At 34.5% G+C, this 23,287-nt stretch overlaps 1 protein-coding gene across 3 annotated transcripts in view; it reads right to left on the reverse strand.

Moving 5' to 3' along the window:
• Positions 1–936: 936 nt before the first annotated feature.
• GXYLT1 (glucoside xylosyltransferase 1) overlaps positions 937–23,287 on the reverse strand; it is a 31,786-nt gene continuing 9,435 nt past the window's right edge. The window contains exons 2-8 of one of the 3 annotated variants that reach the window (XM_088141737.1): positions 22,236–22,328; positions 17,551–17,725; positions 14,850–14,975; positions 11,651–11,794; positions 6,806–6,929; positions 5,862–6,034; positions 937–4,237 (exon numbers count right to left, since the gene is read on the reverse strand). In XM_088141737.1, the coding sequence (XP_087997863.1) occupies positions 4,076–4,237; positions 5,862–6,034; positions 6,806–6,929; positions 11,651–11,794; positions 14,850–14,975; positions 17,551–17,725; positions 22,236–22,328 (997 nt within the window). In that variant the 3' untranslated portion in view covers positions 937–4,075. Of the gene's footprint in view, positions 4,238–5,861; positions 6,035–6,805; positions 6,930–11,650; positions 11,903–14,849; positions 14,976–17,550; positions 17,726–22,235; positions 22,329–23,287 lie in introns of all 3 variants that reach the window. The other 2 variants (XM_088141738.1, XM_088141736.1) reach the window with 2 other exon arrangements.

Here is a 23,287-nt window from a genome sequence, read left to right on the forward strand (position 1 = left end):
GACAGTTGGAATTACAGCAAGAGCTAGAACATGAACACCTTTAGATATGCAAATACAATTTCTTGATAGCCAAAGTATAGAACTGATTATGAAGTAAATGAGTAAAATGGAAAGTGAAAAATTTGGATTGTTAAATATTAAAACAACAAATACTAAAACAGTAAAGTTAATGTTAATGCCCATGCTTAGCGAACTTAGAGTTGATAGCAAAGAAGCACTTATTAAAATCACTGCATATATGTTGGGGAATCAGATTCATAGAAGGGCCCTTAGAGGACATTTACCTGAACCTCCTGCTCAGTGGATACTACACTATCTCTGACAGGTGACCATCTAGCTTCTGTTTGATCTTCAGCAGAGAACTTACAACTTCATGTGGCAGCCTATTCTACTGACTCACAGTTCTAGTCAGGAAGTTTCTCCTGACACGAAGTCTGAACCTACTTCTATGTAGTTTTAACTCACTGGATCTGGTCCACTCCCTCTTCAATGTGACAGTCCTTCAGATATTTGAAAACCATTATCGTATCTCCCCTTAGTCATGTCTTTTGTAGGCTAAACATACCAGATCCTTTAACCATTTTTACAAGGGCTCTGTTTCCAGATCTCTCACCATCTTGTTAGTCCTTCTCTAAACTTAATCCAATCTGTTAACATCCTTTTTGAACTGTTGTGCCCAGAATTGGACACAGTATTGCAAGTGAGGTCTCATCAGGGCAGAGTAACTTAGAGCAATTACTACCCATGACCTGGATTCTACGCTTCTGTGTTTGTACCCTAAGCTAGCATTTGGCTTTTTAGCAGCTACATCACATTGGTAGCTCATGTTTAAGTTGGGAAAGATGGAAACTGTAATCCAACAAATACTTGGAGGCCCCGATTTAACAGAGTTGATCTATATTTAGATTATGGGTAGAAAATAGAATTTCATCTTAGAAAGGTTACATCAGTTACAGATAAATGTTAAAATTATGGTTCACCAATATCAGTAAATTTAAAAACTATGATGCTTTACCAGTGATAAGTGTTCTGTGTTATATTAGGAAGAAATCTTCAAAGATGTGATTATCTTTTCCTTCATTAGTTTCTTGTTATGTCAGTTATACAAAAATATAATTTAAAAAGTTCAATATCAGTAAATAATTAAATAACCTTGCATTTTGTTATTTTAATTTATTCTAATATTATTCAATTGCACTAAGTATTGTTTTGGAAAGTTTTCAACTACAATATGGCTTAACTCAGCAACTGGATTTTATACTTGTTCAAATGTTACATCAATTATAATGGATCCCTCGACGATCAAGTTTTGAGATCAGAGATGGAATCTGAGAACAGTCCTAACATCGAAGGAAAGATGCAGGGGCAGAGGTTATTTATTTCTGATTTGGGAAGGTAGTGATAAAAAATACAGTATCTCAGCTACTGGACTGAGTGTATCTTAAACCCTTTAAGGAAGTTCCACTGAAAGACAAGTTTGGTGTTTGGCAGCCACCATGTTTGCACCTCACAAAACACATATCAAACGTGCTAAATTTTTAAAAGCTGCTACTGTGAGAAGGATACGTGTGTTCTAAACTCCAGTGAAGATTACATATACCCAGTGACCACTGAAAGTTCAGTTTCAGTTGAAAGACAAAATTAGGAAACTTGGGAGAGGGGAAGAAGAGGTCAGTACAATGCCCTCCTGGGAAGGAATGATTGGCTGGAATTTTGAAAAGAAAAAAACAAATGTATTCAAAAGGAACACAATTCAATATTTTTTTTGCAAAATACACTTCTTAAACTTAACAACAGAAGTACAGGTAGGTTCAGCAACTTGGTCATTAAGCAAAGCAGTCGGTAAGTGAAACCACAACTATGCTTATGAACTTACTTCAGCTTTCCAGACCTGCAAAGGTGATAAATGCAAGGATTGGTTGTAAATTGCTTTTTCATGATGTTCATAACTGCAAACGGTTGCTAAACAAGGCAGCTGCTAAACGAGGACTACCTGTAATTGCAACGTACTATGCCCTTTCTAGATGTTTTTGTTCTCCTTTGGAGCTACGAGCTAGTAACTGAAGTAAGGAAAATAAAGGATGCATTATAGATTTGGATCCCAAATTTCCAGTTCAAAATGACTGCAGTTGCTAAGATGCCAGTGCCGAGACATCAAACTTTCTAACAAAGTTCCATCCACTTGAACAAAAGTTGCAAAAACTTCAGGTGTTTCCAACTTCTTGTACACACGTATTTCAACTATTATAATAAAAAAAAATTATACAACAAAACTTTTGGTAGTAATTGCTGCTTTTAGAACATTTTTTTCTTATGCTCTTAAAACTATAGCTAGTATAGTTCCAATGAAATCAGAGATTTTTATGTATAAATTCTGGCCATTTAAAAATTTTGTTGCCTAATATGCAATAAATATTTGGTATGTAAGCAAATCTCAAATTAAGTTCAGTTACAGTACTTGATATAGTATTACACTATAACCCATTCAGGTGGTAAGGTATCCAGATTGCCCACTATGTGGCTTCCATGCAGACATCAACACTTATAATTCCAGGAAGTGGAAGTTAGCATGTTCAGATACTGACATCATTAGACCCATGTCAGTTATAGTGGGGGATTGCTCAATGTTAAGCACTCTGAATATTATAATGTCTGAATGGGGATAGGATATAAATGGATCTGACTGAACTGTAAGAATTCAGTTTATTATTAAGATTTAGATTTTAATATAGTATTTCATAAGCACATATTTTGTAGTGATTTTTCCTCTCTAAATAGCGAAATCGAACAACTGAACTGTACTGAGAGTTATCTGAATCAAATTCAACCTCAGTTAAAATAAAATTCCAGCCACATTTTGCCACTGTATTCTGACAAGGATACTGACAAGGCCATTTTCTGCACCTAAGATACTTTAGGCTTATAGTTCTCTATAATACATAGCAAAGTGTGTTCAAAACTGTAGGAAATTTGAAAACACATTCATGACATAACAATTCACATTAATTTAATAGACTGTTATCTAAATATAGGGGAAAATATAGGAAGATTTATTGAAAATGTCCATCCCAAGCTTTTTATTCTGCCTGGAAAGTTCCTTAGATTTCTGTTGTTATGTATTAGCACCTGATGTTCTCCAGTACGGCCATGCTGTCTGGAACTGAGAAAAATTACAATTCAAAACAGTTGCAGAATATCAGATTGATGAATTATTTATAGCAATATATAATTAAAGGACTGAAAAGCTTAAATTTATTTCCATTAAGTAATATTGTGTAGAGTGAACATCCTATTTATCATGTGCAGTTTACAGCTAAATATATGTAAAACATGATTGTCAAATCTTTTAAAGTATAAGAGATGAAAACAAAGGCACATATAGATTGTCAATCGTCACATCACATTTCTTTGAAACAAAGTAACTTGTGAGCTTTGTAAACAATGTATTCTTACACTTTTAAAGTGAAGACAGTGCTGACTTAATTATTCCTTCATTCACAGTTTAGTCAATTGAGATTAGGGATGACAATATATTTTGCCACTCCTAAATATAAACACCTTCATATTATCTGACTCTTCTGAGGTTTATAAGCAACTGAATTATGAAGAATAAACCTGAATACAAACTGTATCTCTCCTAACTCATTGAAGTAATGTGTACTAATTCAACTTCAAAGATCCAACTAAGATAAAAAAAAGTTCTGCAAAGAATAATTCAAGATGAGCCCATAAAAATCTGGTAAAAAAAACATACTGACCAAAACAAAAAATTACAAAACATGCACTGTGACATCACTATGCAGACCCCAGCCTTTTTTACTTGCATCCCACTGTCAGATGCAAGTATGTAAGACACATGTGGTTTCACAAGCTACGTTCCATCATTGTCTCCAACCCCCAACTTGTAGATGCCTAAGTTGATTACTATCTTCATTTTGTCCACAATGGAAGATAATGCAGACTTCAAATAACAACTTCTTAGAGCAACAAGCCATTTTTGTAGGAATAGCCTTTAGACATCAAATATTGGTGGTTCTGTTCAGTACAAAAGGCTGGAGAGCAGAGCCTGCAATGATCACCTTTCCTTAGATCTTCTGTTACTAAGGTCCCTTATACTTTTTGTGAGTTGTTTTATGAACACTTTGTATATTCTTCCACAGTATGTGTGTTGTGTCTTTTGTAGTTCCAGTTCAAGAGGTAGAAGCAAGGCAGGTACAAGGTCTTCACCAAACGAATACTGGAAAAGTATTAGAAACAATGTATTAGCAAGTTAGATTTACTAATGCCATTTCAACAATGTCAGGTTTTGTGATGTAGTTCTTAAACTGCTGTGCATAAAATATTACATTTTATAAATATATCTTTCTAAATAAAATAATCTAGGTCCAGTAAAAACTTGCCCCTACTCTTAATATATTTAATCCTCATCAGGCAAGGCAGCAATCTCATCTAACAATTCACAATGTCCCGTTACTGTCAATTTAAATGAAATCAAATTCATTTGCCTAAAAAATGGTAGAAAACACAAATATTCACACAAAGATACATAAAAATCATATCAGCACTTAAATTAAAGCATTAATTGTTGTGAGCACATTGTTCTGATAATGTAGCTTTGGGCTTATATATGATATTCAAGTAATATATTAATATATAATATATTGAGTTGAAATAGTATAAAAATAGTAATCTATAGAACCATTAAAGAAGGAGCACTTTCATTAAACTGAGTTATAAACAAGCACACACAGTATTTAATGCAAACCTGAAGTAAAGGACTATTAATCCCGAGTTACAGGTTAGTTTAATATGTTATAAATGAAGTAATATGCAAACACAATGTTACAAATAAAATCATTCCACTAATTTTGCTGGAATTGATCTACATCTTTTCTGTGCTTTATGCATAAACAAAAGCTGATCATAAATAAAGCCAAGAGGTTTTCTTTTCTTAATATTTTTCTGGCAATACTCAAAGGAACTAAGAAATTGTATTTTTATGAGACCACATTTTCTTTTGGTGTAATGTGTTCTAAGGCCCCCAATAGTACTTTTTTTCATTTTTATACCTATATGACAACATGCCACAAAGCAGCATTAAAATATACTATTGATTTTTGAAGGTTATATACAAGATAGGATGAACATTAAAATAAGCAACATTGCTGCATTTATAGCTCTTCAGTGAGTATACTGAAAGACTGATAAATAGTTTATTAGAAATCTTATTTGCAGAACAGGCAAACTGAATAGTTATGCCAAGCATGAAAGACTTGAGCAGGCATCTATATATTACAAATAGCACAAAATAAAATAACTAAATTATACAGCTATGACATAGGAATAAAGCTTTTCAATATCAAAGAATCACATATAATTTTAGTAATAAAAAGGAAACAAAGAATTGTCACATTTCTGAGTAGAAATTTTTACTTTGGTTCATCAGTGCAGATCTACTAATTACAACCATTTATAGAAGCTACATATCGCATGGAATTTCTTAAGCATAATATTGTGCCCTTGAGCCAAGATAATGTGTCTCACCTGGTCTTGGTGAAGTTTAAAATTAAAAAGCTTAATGTTATCGAGGTTTGAAATGTCTCGATGAAATCAATAATTACATAATTTCTACCTTTCAGTATACCCAAAGTCTTACTTCCTTTCAAAGCTTATTTTATTCTTGAATATTTCAGCATACATTCTGGAATGTGCACTTTGCATTTATTTATTTTATAACTACTGGTAATATATTTATTGGAAGGCTCATTCATATGAATCAACAAAAATAAGACCTAAAAGTAGAGCTAGAGTTCTGAGAATTATTTTTAATTTTAAAAGTTCAGATTAAAATGTTTACTTACATTTTTAATTGCATCATAAACAGCACGAAATGTTGGCTGCTTATCATCATGGTAAACTCCTCTATTTCCATGAAGGATGAATATTCCTTCCTTTTCTGCCTCTTGGCAATTGCTCCCATAAATACAATGGTCAGGCCGATAATTCCATTGGCAAGGAAACACGAAAAGGCTTTCTATAGAGAACAACAAAAAATCCTTAAACATAATGATTCTAGGCAAATTGTTCATAGAAAGATTTAGGCAATCAAGACGAACCTCTTACGCAATGCAGAAATCAAAATTAAAACATGTCTGACAGATTCCCGTCCAGACTTTGCTTGAATACACACAGCAAAGGGAAACCTGCAACCTCATTTGAAAACTGGTTCAATTGTTGAAGTGCCGTTACCATTAGGAAGTTTTTCCTAACATTCAACTGAAGTGTCTTCCTCCAACTTAATACCATTATTCTGTGTCTGGCACTATAGAACATTAAAGAAAACATAATGGCTTTCTTCTGTGGTACTTAAAGAGAATTATATTTCCTTGTCTCAGTCATCTCTCAAAGCAAAACCACCCTGTTTCCTTTCTTTCTTTTTATAGGATTTAGTGTCTAATCCCCTGACCATTCTTGTTGCTCTTCTTTTACTTTTCTGTTTTTCTGAAGCAGACACAGTAATCAAAGTGAGGTGGAACAGAACTACTCCAAATGATTTGGAAATTATACTTTTACTGATGTAGTCCCCCCACCCCCAATAATGCAATTACCCAATCACTGTTACAGGTCTATAAAACTTTAACAAATGGGCCTTGTGGACAATCAAAATTCAACTGATATGGAAGTTCAGTCAAATTGATATATTATTAGCACCTGAGCACTGTGAAACAGAGTACATTTGTATAAGAGAAATAGCAGTAGCATATTAAGATTCACAATCAAATTGGATTTTTTTAAAGCAGCTTACCAGGATTATGAAAAAACATAATGTTCAAAAGATCCTGATCACCCCATGTTATATTCAACTTGTATTTTTTCAGCAGCGGCATGAGAATTTCTTCCCAACGTAATCGTACTGAAGTCATATCATTCTTCAAAATCAAAATCAAAATACCAGAATTAGAACTAAGAGGATCTAGATCCTACTTTTTATGATAAAATATATGCTTCTTTAGTCTTTATCATACAATGTCTCATTTTTATGTAGTATTATGTCATGGTAATAAGTCTTTTTGGTTCAGATAGGCAATGCTCTTTTCAACAAATATTTAAAATAAAAAAATAAAAACAAAAGAACAGTTTTAGTTTTGTTCAGTTTAGATTCCACCAGATTTAAAAACAAACTTTTATGACTGAGACGAGCATACATAAGGAACAATATAAAGTAACTTTCCAAAAATGTGTAAGAAAGGATATGCAAAAACAGAGATTTAGCTATTTCAGTCTTCTCTAACAATGCATGAAATATTTCCAGGCTAAACGAAGTAATGTTCAGCTAGTTCCAAATATCTGAACTTAAAAATGACACACAAGTCTAAAACCATCCTTAGAAAAAGATGCAGAAAAAGAATGTCATGATCCTGGTAGCTTTTCAGAAAGATGTTTGATAATTCTTAAAACATAAATTCAGCTTTGCATTAAACCAGAAATCTTTTTAATTCAATAAATATCCACTTGCAGAGGAAACGTCTTTTAGAAAATTTTGCATATCCATTTATATGAACTCTACATTGTTCCCACTTGGTGTTTCCAATTTTTATCGGTCTTTAACTAGGTACAGTGCATTCAAAAAGTATTCAGACTCCCTTCACTTTTTTCAATTTTATGTTGCAGCCTGATACCACAATTTTTCAAATTCATTTTTTTCTCATTAATCTACTCTCAGTACCCCATAATGACAAAGTGAAAACAGAATTTTAGAAATGTCTGTAAATTTATTAAAAAGGAAAAACTGAAATATCACATTGGCATAAGTATTCATATTCTTTGCAACAACACTTGGAATTTAGCTCAGATACCTTCCATTTCTCTTGATCGTTGCTGAGCTGTTTCTACCCCTTGACTGGAGTCCACATGCAGTAAATTAAATTGATTGGACATGATTTGGAACAGCACATACCTCTCTACAGAAGGCCTCACAGCTGACAATGCATACTGTACCAGAGCAAAAGCCATGAGGTGAAAGGAACTGCCTGCAGAGCTCAGAGACAGGATTATTGCAAGGCACAGATCTGGGGAAGGCTACAAAAAAATTTCTACTGCACTGAAGGTTCCCAAGAGCACAGTGGCCTCCATAATTCTCAAATGGAAGATGTTTGGCAGAACCAGGGCTCTTCCAAGAGCTGGTCGCCCAGCTAAACTTTGCAAAAATCTTAACCAACTTAGGACTCCATTTTTTATATATATACATTTAATGAATGAGAATGGTCACTTCTTGCTTATCATTTGGAATTTTGGGAAAGGATACATATGTCTGGAAAGTCTGAAGTAGCTACTTTTAACTGGAGTACTGCCCTTTTAATTAATACAGTTTATCAGGAATAGCAGATTGATTTGGGAAGCTAGTTAATCAAGAGGGCTATTTCCATATAAGACCACAATAGGTTGTTCCCTGTTTAAGAAATCCTTAGATTCCAACAAATTGAATATTATCATCATTTTATGTCTAAGGTATTAAATATATAATTTGTAGACCTAACATGTCTGGCACAGCTTTAATATTATGTACTGGATGAAACAGATAATCTGGATCCATATGAATCAGTTTCAGGTTCATGATCAATTTTGAAACAGTTTGTGAGATTAATCATCTCTGCTGGCAACTATAAATTGGAAGAGTATCCCTACTAGTTTTGCTGGATTTCTCAGCAACTTCCGATATCATCATGGCATCCTGAGCCCCAAAAGCGAAAGGCATGGCAAGTATAATTTTAGGGGGTTCAGACCATGCTCACAGAACTCAAAAGCTCTTATTGAAAGGTACCAATTTGACAAAATTACCATGCAGCATATTTGGGAATCTATTTTATCCTACATGCTTGATAATATGTGAAGGTCATTAGACAGTTTGAGGTAGGATGTCTTCAATTATATATCTCACTCTGAGATATGTTTGGAAGCAATAATAATCTGAATGAGGACTAATGAAGATAGACAAGATGAAGTCCATCTATTTAGAAATAAACTGATCTGGATTTGAGTATACAAGTGACTCCAGAGGGGTTATGCCCCCTATGAAGAAGCAATTTGCAGCTTCTTGTTCCCTCATCTGATTTTACCATTATCTCTCCATCTTCATATGATTTACATCCTGTCTTTCCTCCAAGATCCAAAGGCAGCTTACTCTGGGATCTCTGTTTTATCTACTCAACATAGGATAGGTATGTTGGACTGAGAAAGACTGACTGTCCCTAAGTCACCCACTAAGTTTTCATAACTGAGGGTGGATTTGAATATGGGTCCAGTCCTAGTTCAACATCTTAACTATTATACCCTTTATGATATATAAATATCTGCTATGCTAGCAAGCAGCTTATTCTCAAACTTTAAGCACTATCAATCAATTTATTTATTTCAATCAAAGGTTATACACAGAAAAAAAAATCAAGTTTAAAAAACAAAAATTATAATTTTAATAATTAAATAAATGTGAAGAGAAAAATAACATTATACACAGATAAAAAATAACACAAACTAGACTTTGGAGGAGGTATGGAAATCTGAAGATGGTTCTGTGAAAGTGGAGCCGATGACTGTGGCAAAGACCAAAGAACAGGTGAGTAGACCGTTTCCTTGGAACCTCTCCGGATAAGGAGAGGATGGGAGATTGCCCACATTGCTCTGGACGGCTGCTCCTTGCGAGGAGACCACAGACAGCAGTTTCCCGCAGGTTTGAATGCTGGGAGATGACAGGATCAGCCACATTGCTCGCAACCATGGTGAAGCCATTTAAAAGACACTAAGTTCACAAACCTCCCTTTCTAACCACTTTCGGAAATTGCCTATTAACTATCTTAAAGCTATTAGAAACCTTTGGAATGACAAATTTGAAAAGTTTTCATCAGATGAGTTATCTTCAACTCTGAACAAAAGAAAAATTTTATATATTTCTTTATATATTTCTTCTCTTTCTTCACTCTTTTTCTTTGCACTTTTTACTCCTTTCGATTCTATTTTTAGTTTTTATTATATTTTACTATTATAACCAAAATTCTTAATAAAAATTACATTAAAAAAAGAATAACACAGATGAGGCTTGTTCAAAGATTCTAGTATAGTACAGTGGCAACAAATAGAAGTTTTGCAACTTCTCCAGCGTTCTCAAGAGAGCTCAGACAGTAACAAACAGGCAGTATAATTCTGCTCTGTTCTACAGATACAAAAGGAGCATCTCCACCAGTATGTAAATCTATCCAGGATGACCCATGCTTTGTCCTCACTCAGCTAAATCACTCTCAATGGGGCTGCCTCTGAGGACTTTTCAAAACCTACCATGAAGCCAGCTGGATGACTCTGAGCCAGTCACTCTCTCAGCTGTAGAAAGAAGACAATGGCAGACTATTTCCAAAAATGTTGCTAAGGAAGACTTGTCCAAGACTGACTCAAAGGTGTGCACATCACACACATATACACAAAGAGATCAGAGCACGCAATGCTGGTCTTGCTAATTTCAGCTGTACTGATTGCCAAGTAGGGCTGCACAGAATTTTATATCTGACAATGAAAGATTATATGGGATGTCTACAACTCCAATTACCCATGTCTTTTGCCAAGACTGTGCAGCTACTGCATACCACAAAGCATATTTTTGCCTTTGAATCTGAAATACTGCACAATCCTGTTACAGACATATTTTGAGGTACAATTCATTGTCCTATTAAGACCTTTAAAGGCTAAACAGCACAAGGCAAAAATATTCAAAGACTCTGTTCCCTCACATAAATCTATATTTCCCTAAGAACAACCTGAGAATCCTCCCTCCAAATGCCTTCTTCCTCCAAAACAATCTAACAACCATACAGGAATGACCCTTTTTTGGGGGGGGGGGGATTTTCTTACTGCAGTTTGGCTAGGGCAGTTGGAAGGTTAAAACCTGGCTTTTCCCTATTGTTTTTCCTTTCTTTAATAAAACCTCTCAGAGCCCAAGTGACACATGGAACCCCAAGGCATGTTAGGAAAGGCTTGCAGGCATCTATGAGTCATACGTTTCAATGCAAACATTTTAAAATAAAAAATAAAAATTGGAAAGGGTAGTAGAGGCTGCATTTCCACGCCCAGATCTGGAATCTGCATTAAGATTAAAGAGGTAAACTAAGTTTTTTACATTTGGAATGAATCATTTCATGAGTCTCACCTATGAACAGTGTTCTTAATGAGGACATTATTTTGGACAGATTATGAGAATTAAACAAATGACTTAAAATTGTACATAAACATACACTCTTAACAAATACAACGTGTTTATAGACATTCAAAAGCTTTAAGTCAACAGTCTAATAGCACCACCTTCTGGTTAAACAGGCATCCATACTCATCGTACAAATATCTATTATGCCAGTTTATTTAACAGGAAGTTTCATAGTAAAAGAACAGTGAGAAATGAATACACATTGTAGAAAGAAGCACTAGAAAAATGAAAAATAAATGACAAAAAGTATTTTATTGAAAAAAAGCATTCATTGAAAAACAAGAAGACAATATATGGGCCTTATATGAAGTTAGTGAAGGTCCATTCTATGGTAATACTAGAAAACATACCATTTCAATTTACAGTATTAAGTACTGAAAATGTAAAATGAACCAAAATACACACCTTAAAATATTTTCTTCTAATGCGGGTCATGTTCATTAACATTACTCCAGAATTTATTCCAGTTTTTCCATAATATGGGTGCCTAGCAAAGCGATTATACCACCCAATACGAGGTTCTTCATGTTCTGGTGCCATAGCAGCAATCTGAGTAGAGTTAAATTTTTTCAGGAAAGACCAGATATCATCAACAGGTCTTAAGAACAAGATGTCTGTGTCAACATACAGTAGAGAGTCCACATTACTGAGGATTAACTATAAAAAAAGTTTTGGAAACAAAATTAACATCGAACTCTGACATTTTGTTCAATGTACTATTGTGAAGATATTTATTTATGATTATTGCTCTCCAAACTTAGCCATTTAAGCATCTATTCTTTACATTATCTATTTTTTATTTTGATGAACTGACTGTAAAGCATACAAGAATAAAAGCACAACATAACCCACGGGATGATTCCCCATGAGCTAAATTTAGACTTTTTAAATACGCTGTTACATTAGCATATATTTTCTGATGTGACTTTATTTTAGTTTTTTTTTTTAATTTCTGAAGTGTTACTGGTTTTCTGTTTTCTGTTTTAATTCTGAAAGCTATTAGAATTCCTGGAAAAAGAGAAAGGGGCACACTTATAAATAAGTCACTTAATCTTTGTTTTCCATAAGGCTAGAAAAAAACTAAACTTTGTCTACCTGAATGTTTCAATAAAAAAGCAATAAAAATTAAAGGTCCAGGCATGAATTCTGGGTTGATAAGACATGTCAAAAGAGAAATGTCTTCAAGGAAGAGGGGAAACAGGTCAAAGCCCAAAACGATACATATAGAGCCTGGAGAGCTAAGGCAGATTAAGCTGATGAAGAAGAACAATAAATTCTTCAGATAAGATAAAAGGGAAAAAAAAAAACAAATCAGCTGCTAAGTGAAGTTGGCAAAATACTAACTGGTAGCAAGGAACAGGCAAAGCTATTCAGCTTTGATTTTGTCTCAGTCTTCCCCAAGAGGGTATATATTCCATTAATGAACTGTGAAGAGCAGGATGAAAGGGCAGACTGACAGAAATATAGATCAGGGAATATATATTTACTTTAAATGAGCTTAATTTTCTAAGACCAGAAGAATTTATGAGATGGTACTAAAGGAACTTGCTAAGTGTCTAGCTGAACTTTTACATATTATTTTTGAGAAAGCCTGAGAACTGCTGAAGTACCAGTGGGCAAAGGTTGTTCCTACCTTTAAATAGGAAGAAAAGGATGCAAGAATCATAGAACTCTGTGTTACAGTGATATCTGAGAACATTCTATAATATTTCGTAAACTGTATTTATACATCTATCTATCCATTTTATTGGGTTTAAATCCCATTCCAATCATAGCCAATTTTGAGCAGCTTACTATACTATCATAAATAAACAGGATTAAAACAACAAAGAAATAACCAAACAAATAAACCTTACATATTAAAACATTCCTATGCCAAGAAACCATAAAAACCCAAATAATTCTATATTTTTGTAGAGGAGGAATCTCTCTCATTTTATCTTCCCCTCCAAGGCTTGATAAAATAACCAGGTTTTGATTGCTTACTGTTTTCAAGTAGAGTGCACTGTAATAGTCCAAACAGGACTGATTAAGGCATGAGTGCCCACGAGAAGAACCTTTCACTCAAGAAAAGGTAATTGCTGCAGCAGATGGAACTGTGCAAAAGTCCTCCTGACCACAGCTGTCACCTGCTCTTTCAGCAGGAGCTGTGAGCCAGGAGGACCTCCACATTTTGAACATGTATAGGGATCACAACCCCATCCAGAACCAAAGATGAAATATCCCTGCAGTCAGATAACTTCAAAACACACAACCACTCTGTGTTTATGCTTCCCCACCCAGGCCCTTACAGCCTCTAAGCACTGCAACAGCACCTCAACTGCATCACCTGTACATCCCAAGGATGAGATATACAGTACACCCAGGTATTATCAAAGCAAAGAGGCTGATCAGTAAGCACCTTGGAAACAATGCAGTAATTAGTAGAAGTCAGCACAGATTTGTCAAGAAATCATACCAGACTCTCCCCCACCCCCACCCTTTTTAACTTGGTACCTCCTGAGTAGATTGTGGCAGTGCTGTTATTATCAGAAAAATATTTGATAGAGATCCCATAGTATTCTGAGTAGCAACCTAGTTAAGCGTGGGCTGGATGTATGACAATTAGAAAGTCCAAGATTTAAAAAACTCAGAATATTTAGCCTCAAAAAGAGAAAACTTGGAGGTTAGATAGCATTCTTCTAACATTTGAAAGGATGTCACACTCAAAAATGGGCAAGACTTGTTTACTATTGTTTGAGAGAAAGAGCATGATACAGGAAAAAAACAAAGAAAGATTTAAGTTAAAGGAAGGCAAGTTCCAACTTGATAGAAAAACACTTCCTAATGTTAAGAGCGCTCTGACAGTGAAGCTAATTCCCAAGAGAAATGGTGAACTTTCTCTTCATTGGATGTGTTTAGGTACAGAATGCAAAGTATCTGTTCGGAATACTTTAATTTGGATTCCTGTATTGGGCAAAGGGTCAGACTCAAAATCTACATCACTCTTCCCAACTCTATGATGTTATATCTGTTCAACATAAGCTGTGTGTTGGTGATTCTGTACATTGGCAAATGTACTGAATACATAGATGTGCCTTCAAACTTCTGTTGGGTTGGTGGGTGAAGCTGTTTCTTCTTGGCTTATTAGAACCCATAACTTTTTAATTAGTTTATTCATGAGAGAGGAAATTGCAAGGAGGTTCAGGGCTAAATCTACCCATCAGAATTCCAGTAATATTTCTAAGCCAAACCACAATCAACTTTAGTCTGAAGTAGCTGGAACATAACAATACTGTAACAAGGATCTTAACCTACAAGTAATGACCCATCTCTTCATATTCAACCTGATTATGCTTCAACTTGGTAGTATTGCTAACTTTTGAAAGGGCAAAACTAGTCCTGCACATTATTACATTGCCATAGTATGTTCTTAAATGAATAACTGAAGAGGTTACATTTTACGTTTAGCCAAACAGCAACAGCTTACCAAAGAACTCAAATTTTCATCTCTAGAAGCATATATAAATTTAATAAAATAGTCACATTTAATTTGTTACTTATGACTAGGTAAGGTTTTCAAAAGAATTATTAATTTTGCATAACAACTACCATTTCTACTTACTGGTAGGAAAAGTCTTTGAGAAGCACAGGGCTTGAACAGTTTCTTCCATTCTGCTGCATTCTCAGTTGGAAATGAGATGGGGTATAGAGTATAATTAAATTTTTCATTATGTGCCAAATTATCAAGCTGAAAAAAAAATAACATATTTTAATATTTTTGTATCAAAAGTATAAAAGCAAGATGAACAAATTTCTAACTAGCCTACTTCTCATTTTGGTTATTAAACAGTAAGTATGTTTTCAATCCTATAAGATTAAATGAATATTTGTAAAAAGAATAGGTAATACTATCAATTTATTCTGTATTTTATACTGGATTGATATGCTACCTTTCTAAAACAAATAGTACTCATTATATATTGGTAAGAGGATGACAGTACCTTGGATCAGTCATCACTTGCAATTCATGAAAAACATAGAACAGATACAAAGTGTACATAATACAAGACAACCTAAAATGTATCTTAAAAATGCAAATAACTTGTGTATTGGAAAAGAGTGTTAGTTTAAAAAACCTCTTTATGAAAATGATTGGGAATACCAGATACCCAAACTCACAACTCATCATAAAAACATTTTCTGTGAAAAGGATTTTGCCTGTTTTTCAATTTCACACAAGACAGATAACATGTGTATATTTAAGGCTAAAAAAAAAAAATCATTATCCTATGGTACAGCAGGATACTAATGTTGTCAAATTCAGACTGTACCAGAGAATTGAGATAAATGCAATTCATGTGGTAACCACTTCCAGCCTAACAGGAAGAAATTATTATTATTGTTGGTCACACAGTCAGCCAGATGTTTAGACTAGATTTGGCATTTTTATCCACCTATCGAGTTCTTCCTGAGGACCTGGGATAGGCAGATGTTGTTGTTTGATGGTGTTAAAGGTATCGTCACAGGATGTAAGCTGTTCCAAGTAAAGCTGCCTTTTGCAATTGGCTTATGGTGATTTTGCCAATGCCAATGGTCTTCAAGTGGTACTCTAGATGTTTTGGTGGTGGTGGTATTATATTATTATTATTATTATTATTATTATTATTAATAATAATAATAATAATAATAATAATAATAATAATATAATAATACCACCACCACCAAAACATCTAGAGTACCACTTGAAGACCATTGGCATTGGCAAAATCACCATAAGCCAATAATAATAATAATAATAATAATAATAATAATAATAATAATAATAATACATATATAACTCAAGGTGACAAACATACCTAATACTCCCACCTCCTATTTTCCCCACGACAACAACCCTGTGAGATGGATTGGGCTGAGAGTGACTGGCCTAAAGTCACCCAGCTGGCTTTCATACCTAAGGCAGGCCTAGAAGTCACAGCCTCCTGGTTTCTAGGCCAGCACCTTAACCACTGCACCAAGTTGGTTTACATACACACCTTATACAAGACAAGACCATAACTTAAGATTGCCTGTATTCGCAGTTAAAAACATTGTACTGACAATTTAAGAAGTTACATGCTTCTTATAAGACTACACTTCTATCATAGCATGAGTGTTAAAATATGCTATGAACATTTTGTAGATACTGAATAGCCTGAAAAATTTCTAGATGCAGGCACCTATGCTCAAAGGTTGACCATAGAAAACTCTTCCATCAATTCAGACTTTTCTAGATCCTTCACTTCTCAGGACTATAAAGCAGCCTCAGTAGAGTATTAAAGAAGGTGCTACTGCTTCATGGCATTGATGAGATCTGCACAGGTCCAACACTTAGAAGAAAAGAAACAAAAACAAGTGTGCAGGTGCACATGCATTCTGAATTGCTTTGGTGGGAAATTCCTACTCCCCTCATTAGCTCTAAGGTTGATGCTATAGAGGAGTCTTTCTCAATCTTTCTACTCTGGAAAAACCATTATTTCAATTTTCAAGTCTCAGGAAACCCCTGCTTAAAAATCCCCCCCCCCAGCTCAAATCACAATATATTTCACTTCTAACCTACACAATCTATGTTTTACAATGCTTACGACAACAGCAAAGCAGCAAACTGATAGCTGAGTTGCAGGGCATAAAAATTCCCACTACTGCAAGTGCTAGCACTGCATGGCATGCAAAGTTCAAACCACCATTTTTTCCCCAATCATGCTCTCTCAAGAAACTGCTCGGAACCTCTTGCAGAACCCCAGTTGAGAAAGACTGCTAGAGGGTTCTGGAATGGAAAGAGAATCCTCGATTTCCCTGGTCATGGCTATTAGTTTTGGCTGACTCCAAAGCCAAACAACACTCCGGAGAAATTTTCTTTAGCTCAGAAATGGATTGAAAAAATGGAGACATGCTTTGTCAGGAAACAGTTGAACAGACAGCTATCTAATTAGCTCTTCAATAAACAAATTATTGCTAATTTTCTTTTCAATTTCAGAGTTCAAAGAGCTGGAGATTGCTGTGCAACTGCTGAACACTGTAGTATAGATCCACTTACGACTGAGAAGGCAGTAGGGGTTCATCACATCCACCAGAGGATCACAGCATATAATTTGCCAGTATTCCCAAGTTACATGCTTTTTGCTCATGAAAACATATTGTTTCCCAATTACAAAGTTGAAAAAAAAATCTTCACTGAATTCAGATCTTGGCAGATTTACATATTGAAATTAAGCAGCCCTAAGGTTAGTGGAAAAAGACAAAGTTACCTTAATCCAAGCATGCATTCTTTTCTGAATACTTACTATTTCTCTGAAGTCACTATGTAATGATTCCTCAGCAAAAATATGAAACTGAAGATGTTTGATGCTGAAAATAATGGCTGATCTCAACATAGTAATGGTTTCCTCCAATCTTTCACCACAGGCTACCACTCCCAAGTGCATCCTCTCAGAAGGCTGAGGTTTTGGAAAATCATATCTGATACAAAAAACACAAGTAGTAATTGTTTCCACGGAGACAATACTAAATGTAAACATTCTATATTGCATTTGAAATGAAAGATTCTTTATTCAAGTTAGTCATTAATGTTACTTAACTGTATTACAATTTGAGAAAAACTAGTTACTACTACCAAGAGAATGACAAGGATATATTTCCCAACTGTTACCAGACCAAGTTTTTAAACCACTTTTTTGTACTTTTAATTCTAAATGTACTGTAAAAACATATTTTCCTAACTTATCTAATCATGAACTTTTATTTTTAAAAAGCATCTCATTTTTCTCAAGTACTGTACATTCCCTTTTAATAAACACATTTGCTTGAGAATGCAGCCCATTTAACTTTGCATCTTACAACAATTTTTTTTCTCTATCACATTATACCTCAGTAGCTTTTATTACTATGTACTTTACAGCCTATACATAACAATCTCATTCCTTGTTCCTAAAATAAATGCTTTGTTGTAAGGGAAATAAACCAGGAACCAAAAGTAAATTCAGTTACAATACTGACTAATGGATAGAGGAAATTTGTCAAGGTAGACACTGTAAACACATGAAACTTCTGCAATATCAAAATAAATTCCAATGAAAATATAAATATGGTAAGTTTCATACAATAAAATGCTAACCTAAATATGTAAATAGTAAATATATAATTAGAAGTTATTAAAGCAAGTAGATGAAATATATCATTCAGTTGAAAGGTAGTCAAATTCCAGTATCAGAATTTCACTATGTGAATACTACAAAAGAGTCCTGGATTTAACATGTAAGTTCAGTACCAGATACTTTACATTCTTTTTAAACTTAGAGATTTATTCTTCAAACTTTAATTAGCATTTTACCATATATTTTATGATTTAGAATGTTTTCATTTTAAGAATCAATTTCTAGCATTTTCTATTTATACCATATAAGAACGGGGAGAAAAATTAGTTCTAACACTTTCTTTTAAAAATCTGAATGCCTTACAGTAGCAATGGATCCAAGTCAATCATAATGCACCCTGTCTTACAGTAAAATATTAGTTCAACTCCTGGGTTATCTGGATAATTCCCAAGCTGATGATGTTAAGGAAGCTATTGAAGACCTGGCTATTCTCCCTGGCTTTGGGATAGGCTGGTGGTACAGCCCCAGTTAGATGAGTTCTTTGTTCATATGCCCATCTTCATGGGGTTTATGTTTTTTTTTATCTATCTGTCTGTCTGTCTCTTTCTCGCTCTCTCATCTTTTTAATTGTAAATCTAATGCCCAAAGTCATCAGGAGTCAGGCAGTCTCCAAAGTGCTAACAATAAATCAGTGAATGAATAAATAAATAAATAAAATCCCTTTATTTCAGTAATAAATCTTAAATAGAGTTTAATTATGGGTCCTTAGAGGAAAAGGATGCAAGAAGAGCAGTAAAGAACAGGATCAGATCTAACTTACTCTCATAAAAGAGGTGTGTAACCCATGTTGCTTCTGTCTTCGCTGTTACTCCTAGCCCAACTCTACTAGAATCTGATTTTAAAGCTAAAATAAAATGCTGCTTCTTTTTACTGTTTTTATTGTTTTGTGAGCTGCCCAGGGATGTGGTTCATAATATGGGTGGAGATGGATGGATAGACAGATAGGACAAACAGGAAATCCTAGTAGCAAGAACAGATCTTATATATATGGTTTTAACTAATATTTGAGTGTTTTTGTTTATCTCTTAAATAGGTAGAACATCTGAAGTACAGCAAAGGCTTCTGTTTTAAAAAAGGAACATTTCAGGCTTTCAATATTCCTGTATTTTGAAGGAAATTTTATCAATGGGTTGCCATACATATTATAGCAACAACTATAAAAAGCGTTTCTCACACGAACTCAAATAGTTCCTTACAATACAGTACAAGTATGTAAAAAATAGTGATAAATGAATATCTGTAAGAGGTTCATTAATTCAGTTTTCCCAAGCTGTTCTACAATACATTAAATATTCTATTCCATTAAATATTCCATTAAACATTCCATTAAATATTCCATTAAATAAGTTGTCTTACAATACATTAAATATCTCTCCACTCCTGTTTAACATCTACATAAAGCTGTTGGGTGAAGTCATCTGCCAGAATGGAGTGAGGTGTCATCAGTATGCTGATGATACCCAGCTTTACATTTCCACCCCTGGCCACACAAGGGATACCATGGAGATTCTGTCTTGGTAAATGGAGGTTGGGGGTTTGGATGAAGAACAACAGGCTTCAAATCAACCCTAGCAACACTGAGTGGCTTTGAGTATTATAGCCATCTCCTCCCAAGGAATTTCCATCTTTAGTTCTGGTTGGGGTCACACTACCCCAAGCAGAAACAGTGTGCAATTTGGGGGTCCTCCTGGTTGGAGGGGGGCCTTTGCACAATTTTTTATTTTGTACCAATTTTCCTAAATTTTGTTTTGTGCCCTTTCCTAAACTGCGGGGCCCTGCTCATGGCCACTCATGCCTTGGTCACCTCCCAGACTGACTACTGCAATGCAATTTACATGGGGCTGCCCTCGAACGGCATCTAGAAGCTATAGCTGGTACATAATGCAGTGGCACAGGCAGTTAGGTACACTCCTCGATCAGTGTACATTACACCTTTGCTCTGTGAACTGCACTGGCTACCAGTATGCTTCCAGTGCTGGTTGTAACTTATAAAGCCCTTCATGACATAGGGCCAGGTTTTTTTGAGGGGCTGCCGTTCCTCAGTTATGTCTCATCCCACTAGGTCCAGCAGAAGAGGGATTCTCTGGGTCCGATTTATTAGGGAGTGCCATTTGGTGGGGCTCAGGAAAAGAGCCTTTTCTGTTGTGGTGTCCACCCTTTGGAAAATCACTTCCATAGAGATTAGATTGGCCCTGACCCTGTCATCCTTTTGCAACTCCTTAAATACATGATTCTGTCACCAGGCCTGGGGATCTGCAGGTGTAGTTGAGCCTGTGCAATGGTTGTGTTGATTTGCTCTTGGTAAATACAATTTTAGCCGGACTGTAAATCATACGTGAGTTGTTGTTTCTCTGTTTTGCTGTTTTTTTAATGCTGTTTTAATTATTATTAACTTCCTGGATCTATTCTTCATGACTGTACTAGAGCAAGGAAGAGAATAAAAGATGTACAACATAATTAATCACTGTTCCACTACTAAGCACCCAATGTTGTATGATTAACCAGCAGTCATACAGTATTGTCCTAAATCATAGTTCAATATGATGTCCAAAGTGGGCCGTAAATACAAATGCTGAAACTAACAGTCATTATATCCCTAAAATAAGGAAACATCACAATGAGCCATAGTAATACTACTATAATATTTCTCAAAATTATGAATATTTATTATTCTACTAACCAAAAGTAGTGACATCCTGTAGAAAAATACAGTTCTGAATTTTGTCTATTAACTTTGCTTCAAACAAGTTCTTGATATTTACAGCTACATTCTTTGAACACTTACCTACAGGCACACCTCACTTTCTTTTAATAAACGTTTCTATGTAAGCATGTAGAGAATTACAGCTTCAAAGCCAAACATGGCATGTTGCATAATTCTTTTTTTCAAAATTGAGGGAAGAAAATTCACAGATACCACCTTATTAACCAAATCTCTACTTGTCCTCATTACCAGCCCAGACAAATGTCCTCTCTCACTTGGGGATAAAACAGAGAAATACCCTACTATTTATTTTCTTATCCCAGCTGTAATGCATTAAGAGCCTATTTAAGCTGCTGGGAGTTTTTCTGTAGGCAGAGAAGGAACATGCAATGATCCAGGACTCTCAAATCCGGACTGCAAAAATCCAGATAACCACAAAATGAGAGCAAAGACAGTTTTTTTCAATTTAGATCTAGAAGCTCTAGGTGAACAGAGAGTAGAAATCTAGACACATGTGTAAAGTACTGATAGGTAAAAGAGAGCAAAGGGCTGTCCATCTCTTTCATGGCTAATATTTGTCTGTTCAATTATACCTCTTTCTGTTGACCTCTACCATAGGAAGAAAAACAATGGATTCTATCTTTCCCTCAAAAGCACATTTTATCAACTCAAAAGTTGACCAAAGCCATTAGTGGCAAATTTTCAATTAAAAAAAGAAAATCACATAATTACAACATATATGGCAGACTTTATTGCTGTATGATACAATCTTACTTAGTAAATTTGTACATATATAGAAACACCCCCTTCCCCACAAATTTGGGACACTCTCCTAGACTGATTTGGTTGTAATTGCTACAACAACCAGTTAATATCCATATTTTAAAGTATATATTATTTTTAAAAAATGCATAATTTAAAAATGGGAAACTTTTTAAAATAAATTAAATCAAAATAATCTGAAAGTCTGTCAAGTGTAATGTGATAGAAAAAAAGCCAAAACAGTTGGTAATTGCTTCAGCATTTTCTACCAGTACATCAAAGTACTGAAGTACTTATTAGCATGTCTAAAATTAGCTAATTGAGCAATTAAGACTCTGTCAAGGCCTACCTATGGGCAGCTTCCCAAAAGCAGTTCTTTCCACAAACAGCAGAGGGCAGCATCCAATAGGAATTCCAGTAAGATACAGAAATATTCTTACACCTAACAGGGTAAGACAGAAACAATCCTGTATGAATATTATGTATTATCATTAGAAACTGCAGTGGAATATTTTACTTGCTCATTAAAAAAAACCTCTCATTACTAAATGATCTACTTCACTCTTTGAAGACAGAACTTCCTGAGCTGTATAGCATTCGCTGTACTGTATCAAGACAAATCTAATAGGAGTAAAAAGTTTAACCAAAAAGCCTAGGGCAGTGTTGTCCAAACTTGGCCACTTTAAGATGAGTGGACTTCAACTCCCAGCATGGCTGGCTGGGGAATTCTGGGAGTTGAAGTCCACTCATCTTAAAGTGGCCAAGTTTGGACAACACTGGCCTAGTGTCAATGTAATGTCAAATCCTATAAGAATTCAATTCAATAGTATTTATTAAATAAGTATGCACAATTCATTACTATTGGACATATGAGTTTAATTACATTCATCATTTCTTACTATTAAACTTGTTTTTTATATTAAAAATATTTGCATAGAGCAGATGCTATCTAAAAATTAATAATAAAAATGTCAGTGACATACATGAATGAATGAAAAAAATCTTAACTTTTAAAGGAGATTCTAATGAATGTGGATTTAAGTTTTAGTGTTACTGTGTTTTACAATACAATTAGTTCAATCACATTCTCCATATTTTTAGAGCCATTTCTATTTATTGCTTATGAATAATTTACTTCCTTTCAATATTCTATTTGCACAACTATAAAGCTAGGGTCATTTTTGCTAACATCTACCTTTTTCTATGAAGAACTATTTGTATTTTAAGATATATGTATTACTGTATTTTGCATTTCACAGGGACACGAAGTTGCAAGTTGCGAAGCAAAAAGCTAAACATATTTCTAAAGAGCATCTGTTTCTTCTTGGGTGTATTTCTCTATGTTAAATTGATATATGTTTCAATTTTAAAAATAAGACGTCACCTTGCCGACAAAGATCC

The sequence above is a fragment of the Python bivittatus genome, unplaced genomic scaffold (assembly GCF_059951505.1).
Source record: "Python bivittatus isolate LINGU-HERP-01145 unplaced genomic scaffold, Pbiv_v1 ctg000330_np1212, whole genome shotgun sequence".
NCBI lineage: Eukaryota > Metazoa > Chordata > Lepidosauria > Squamata > Pythonidae > Python > Python bivittatus.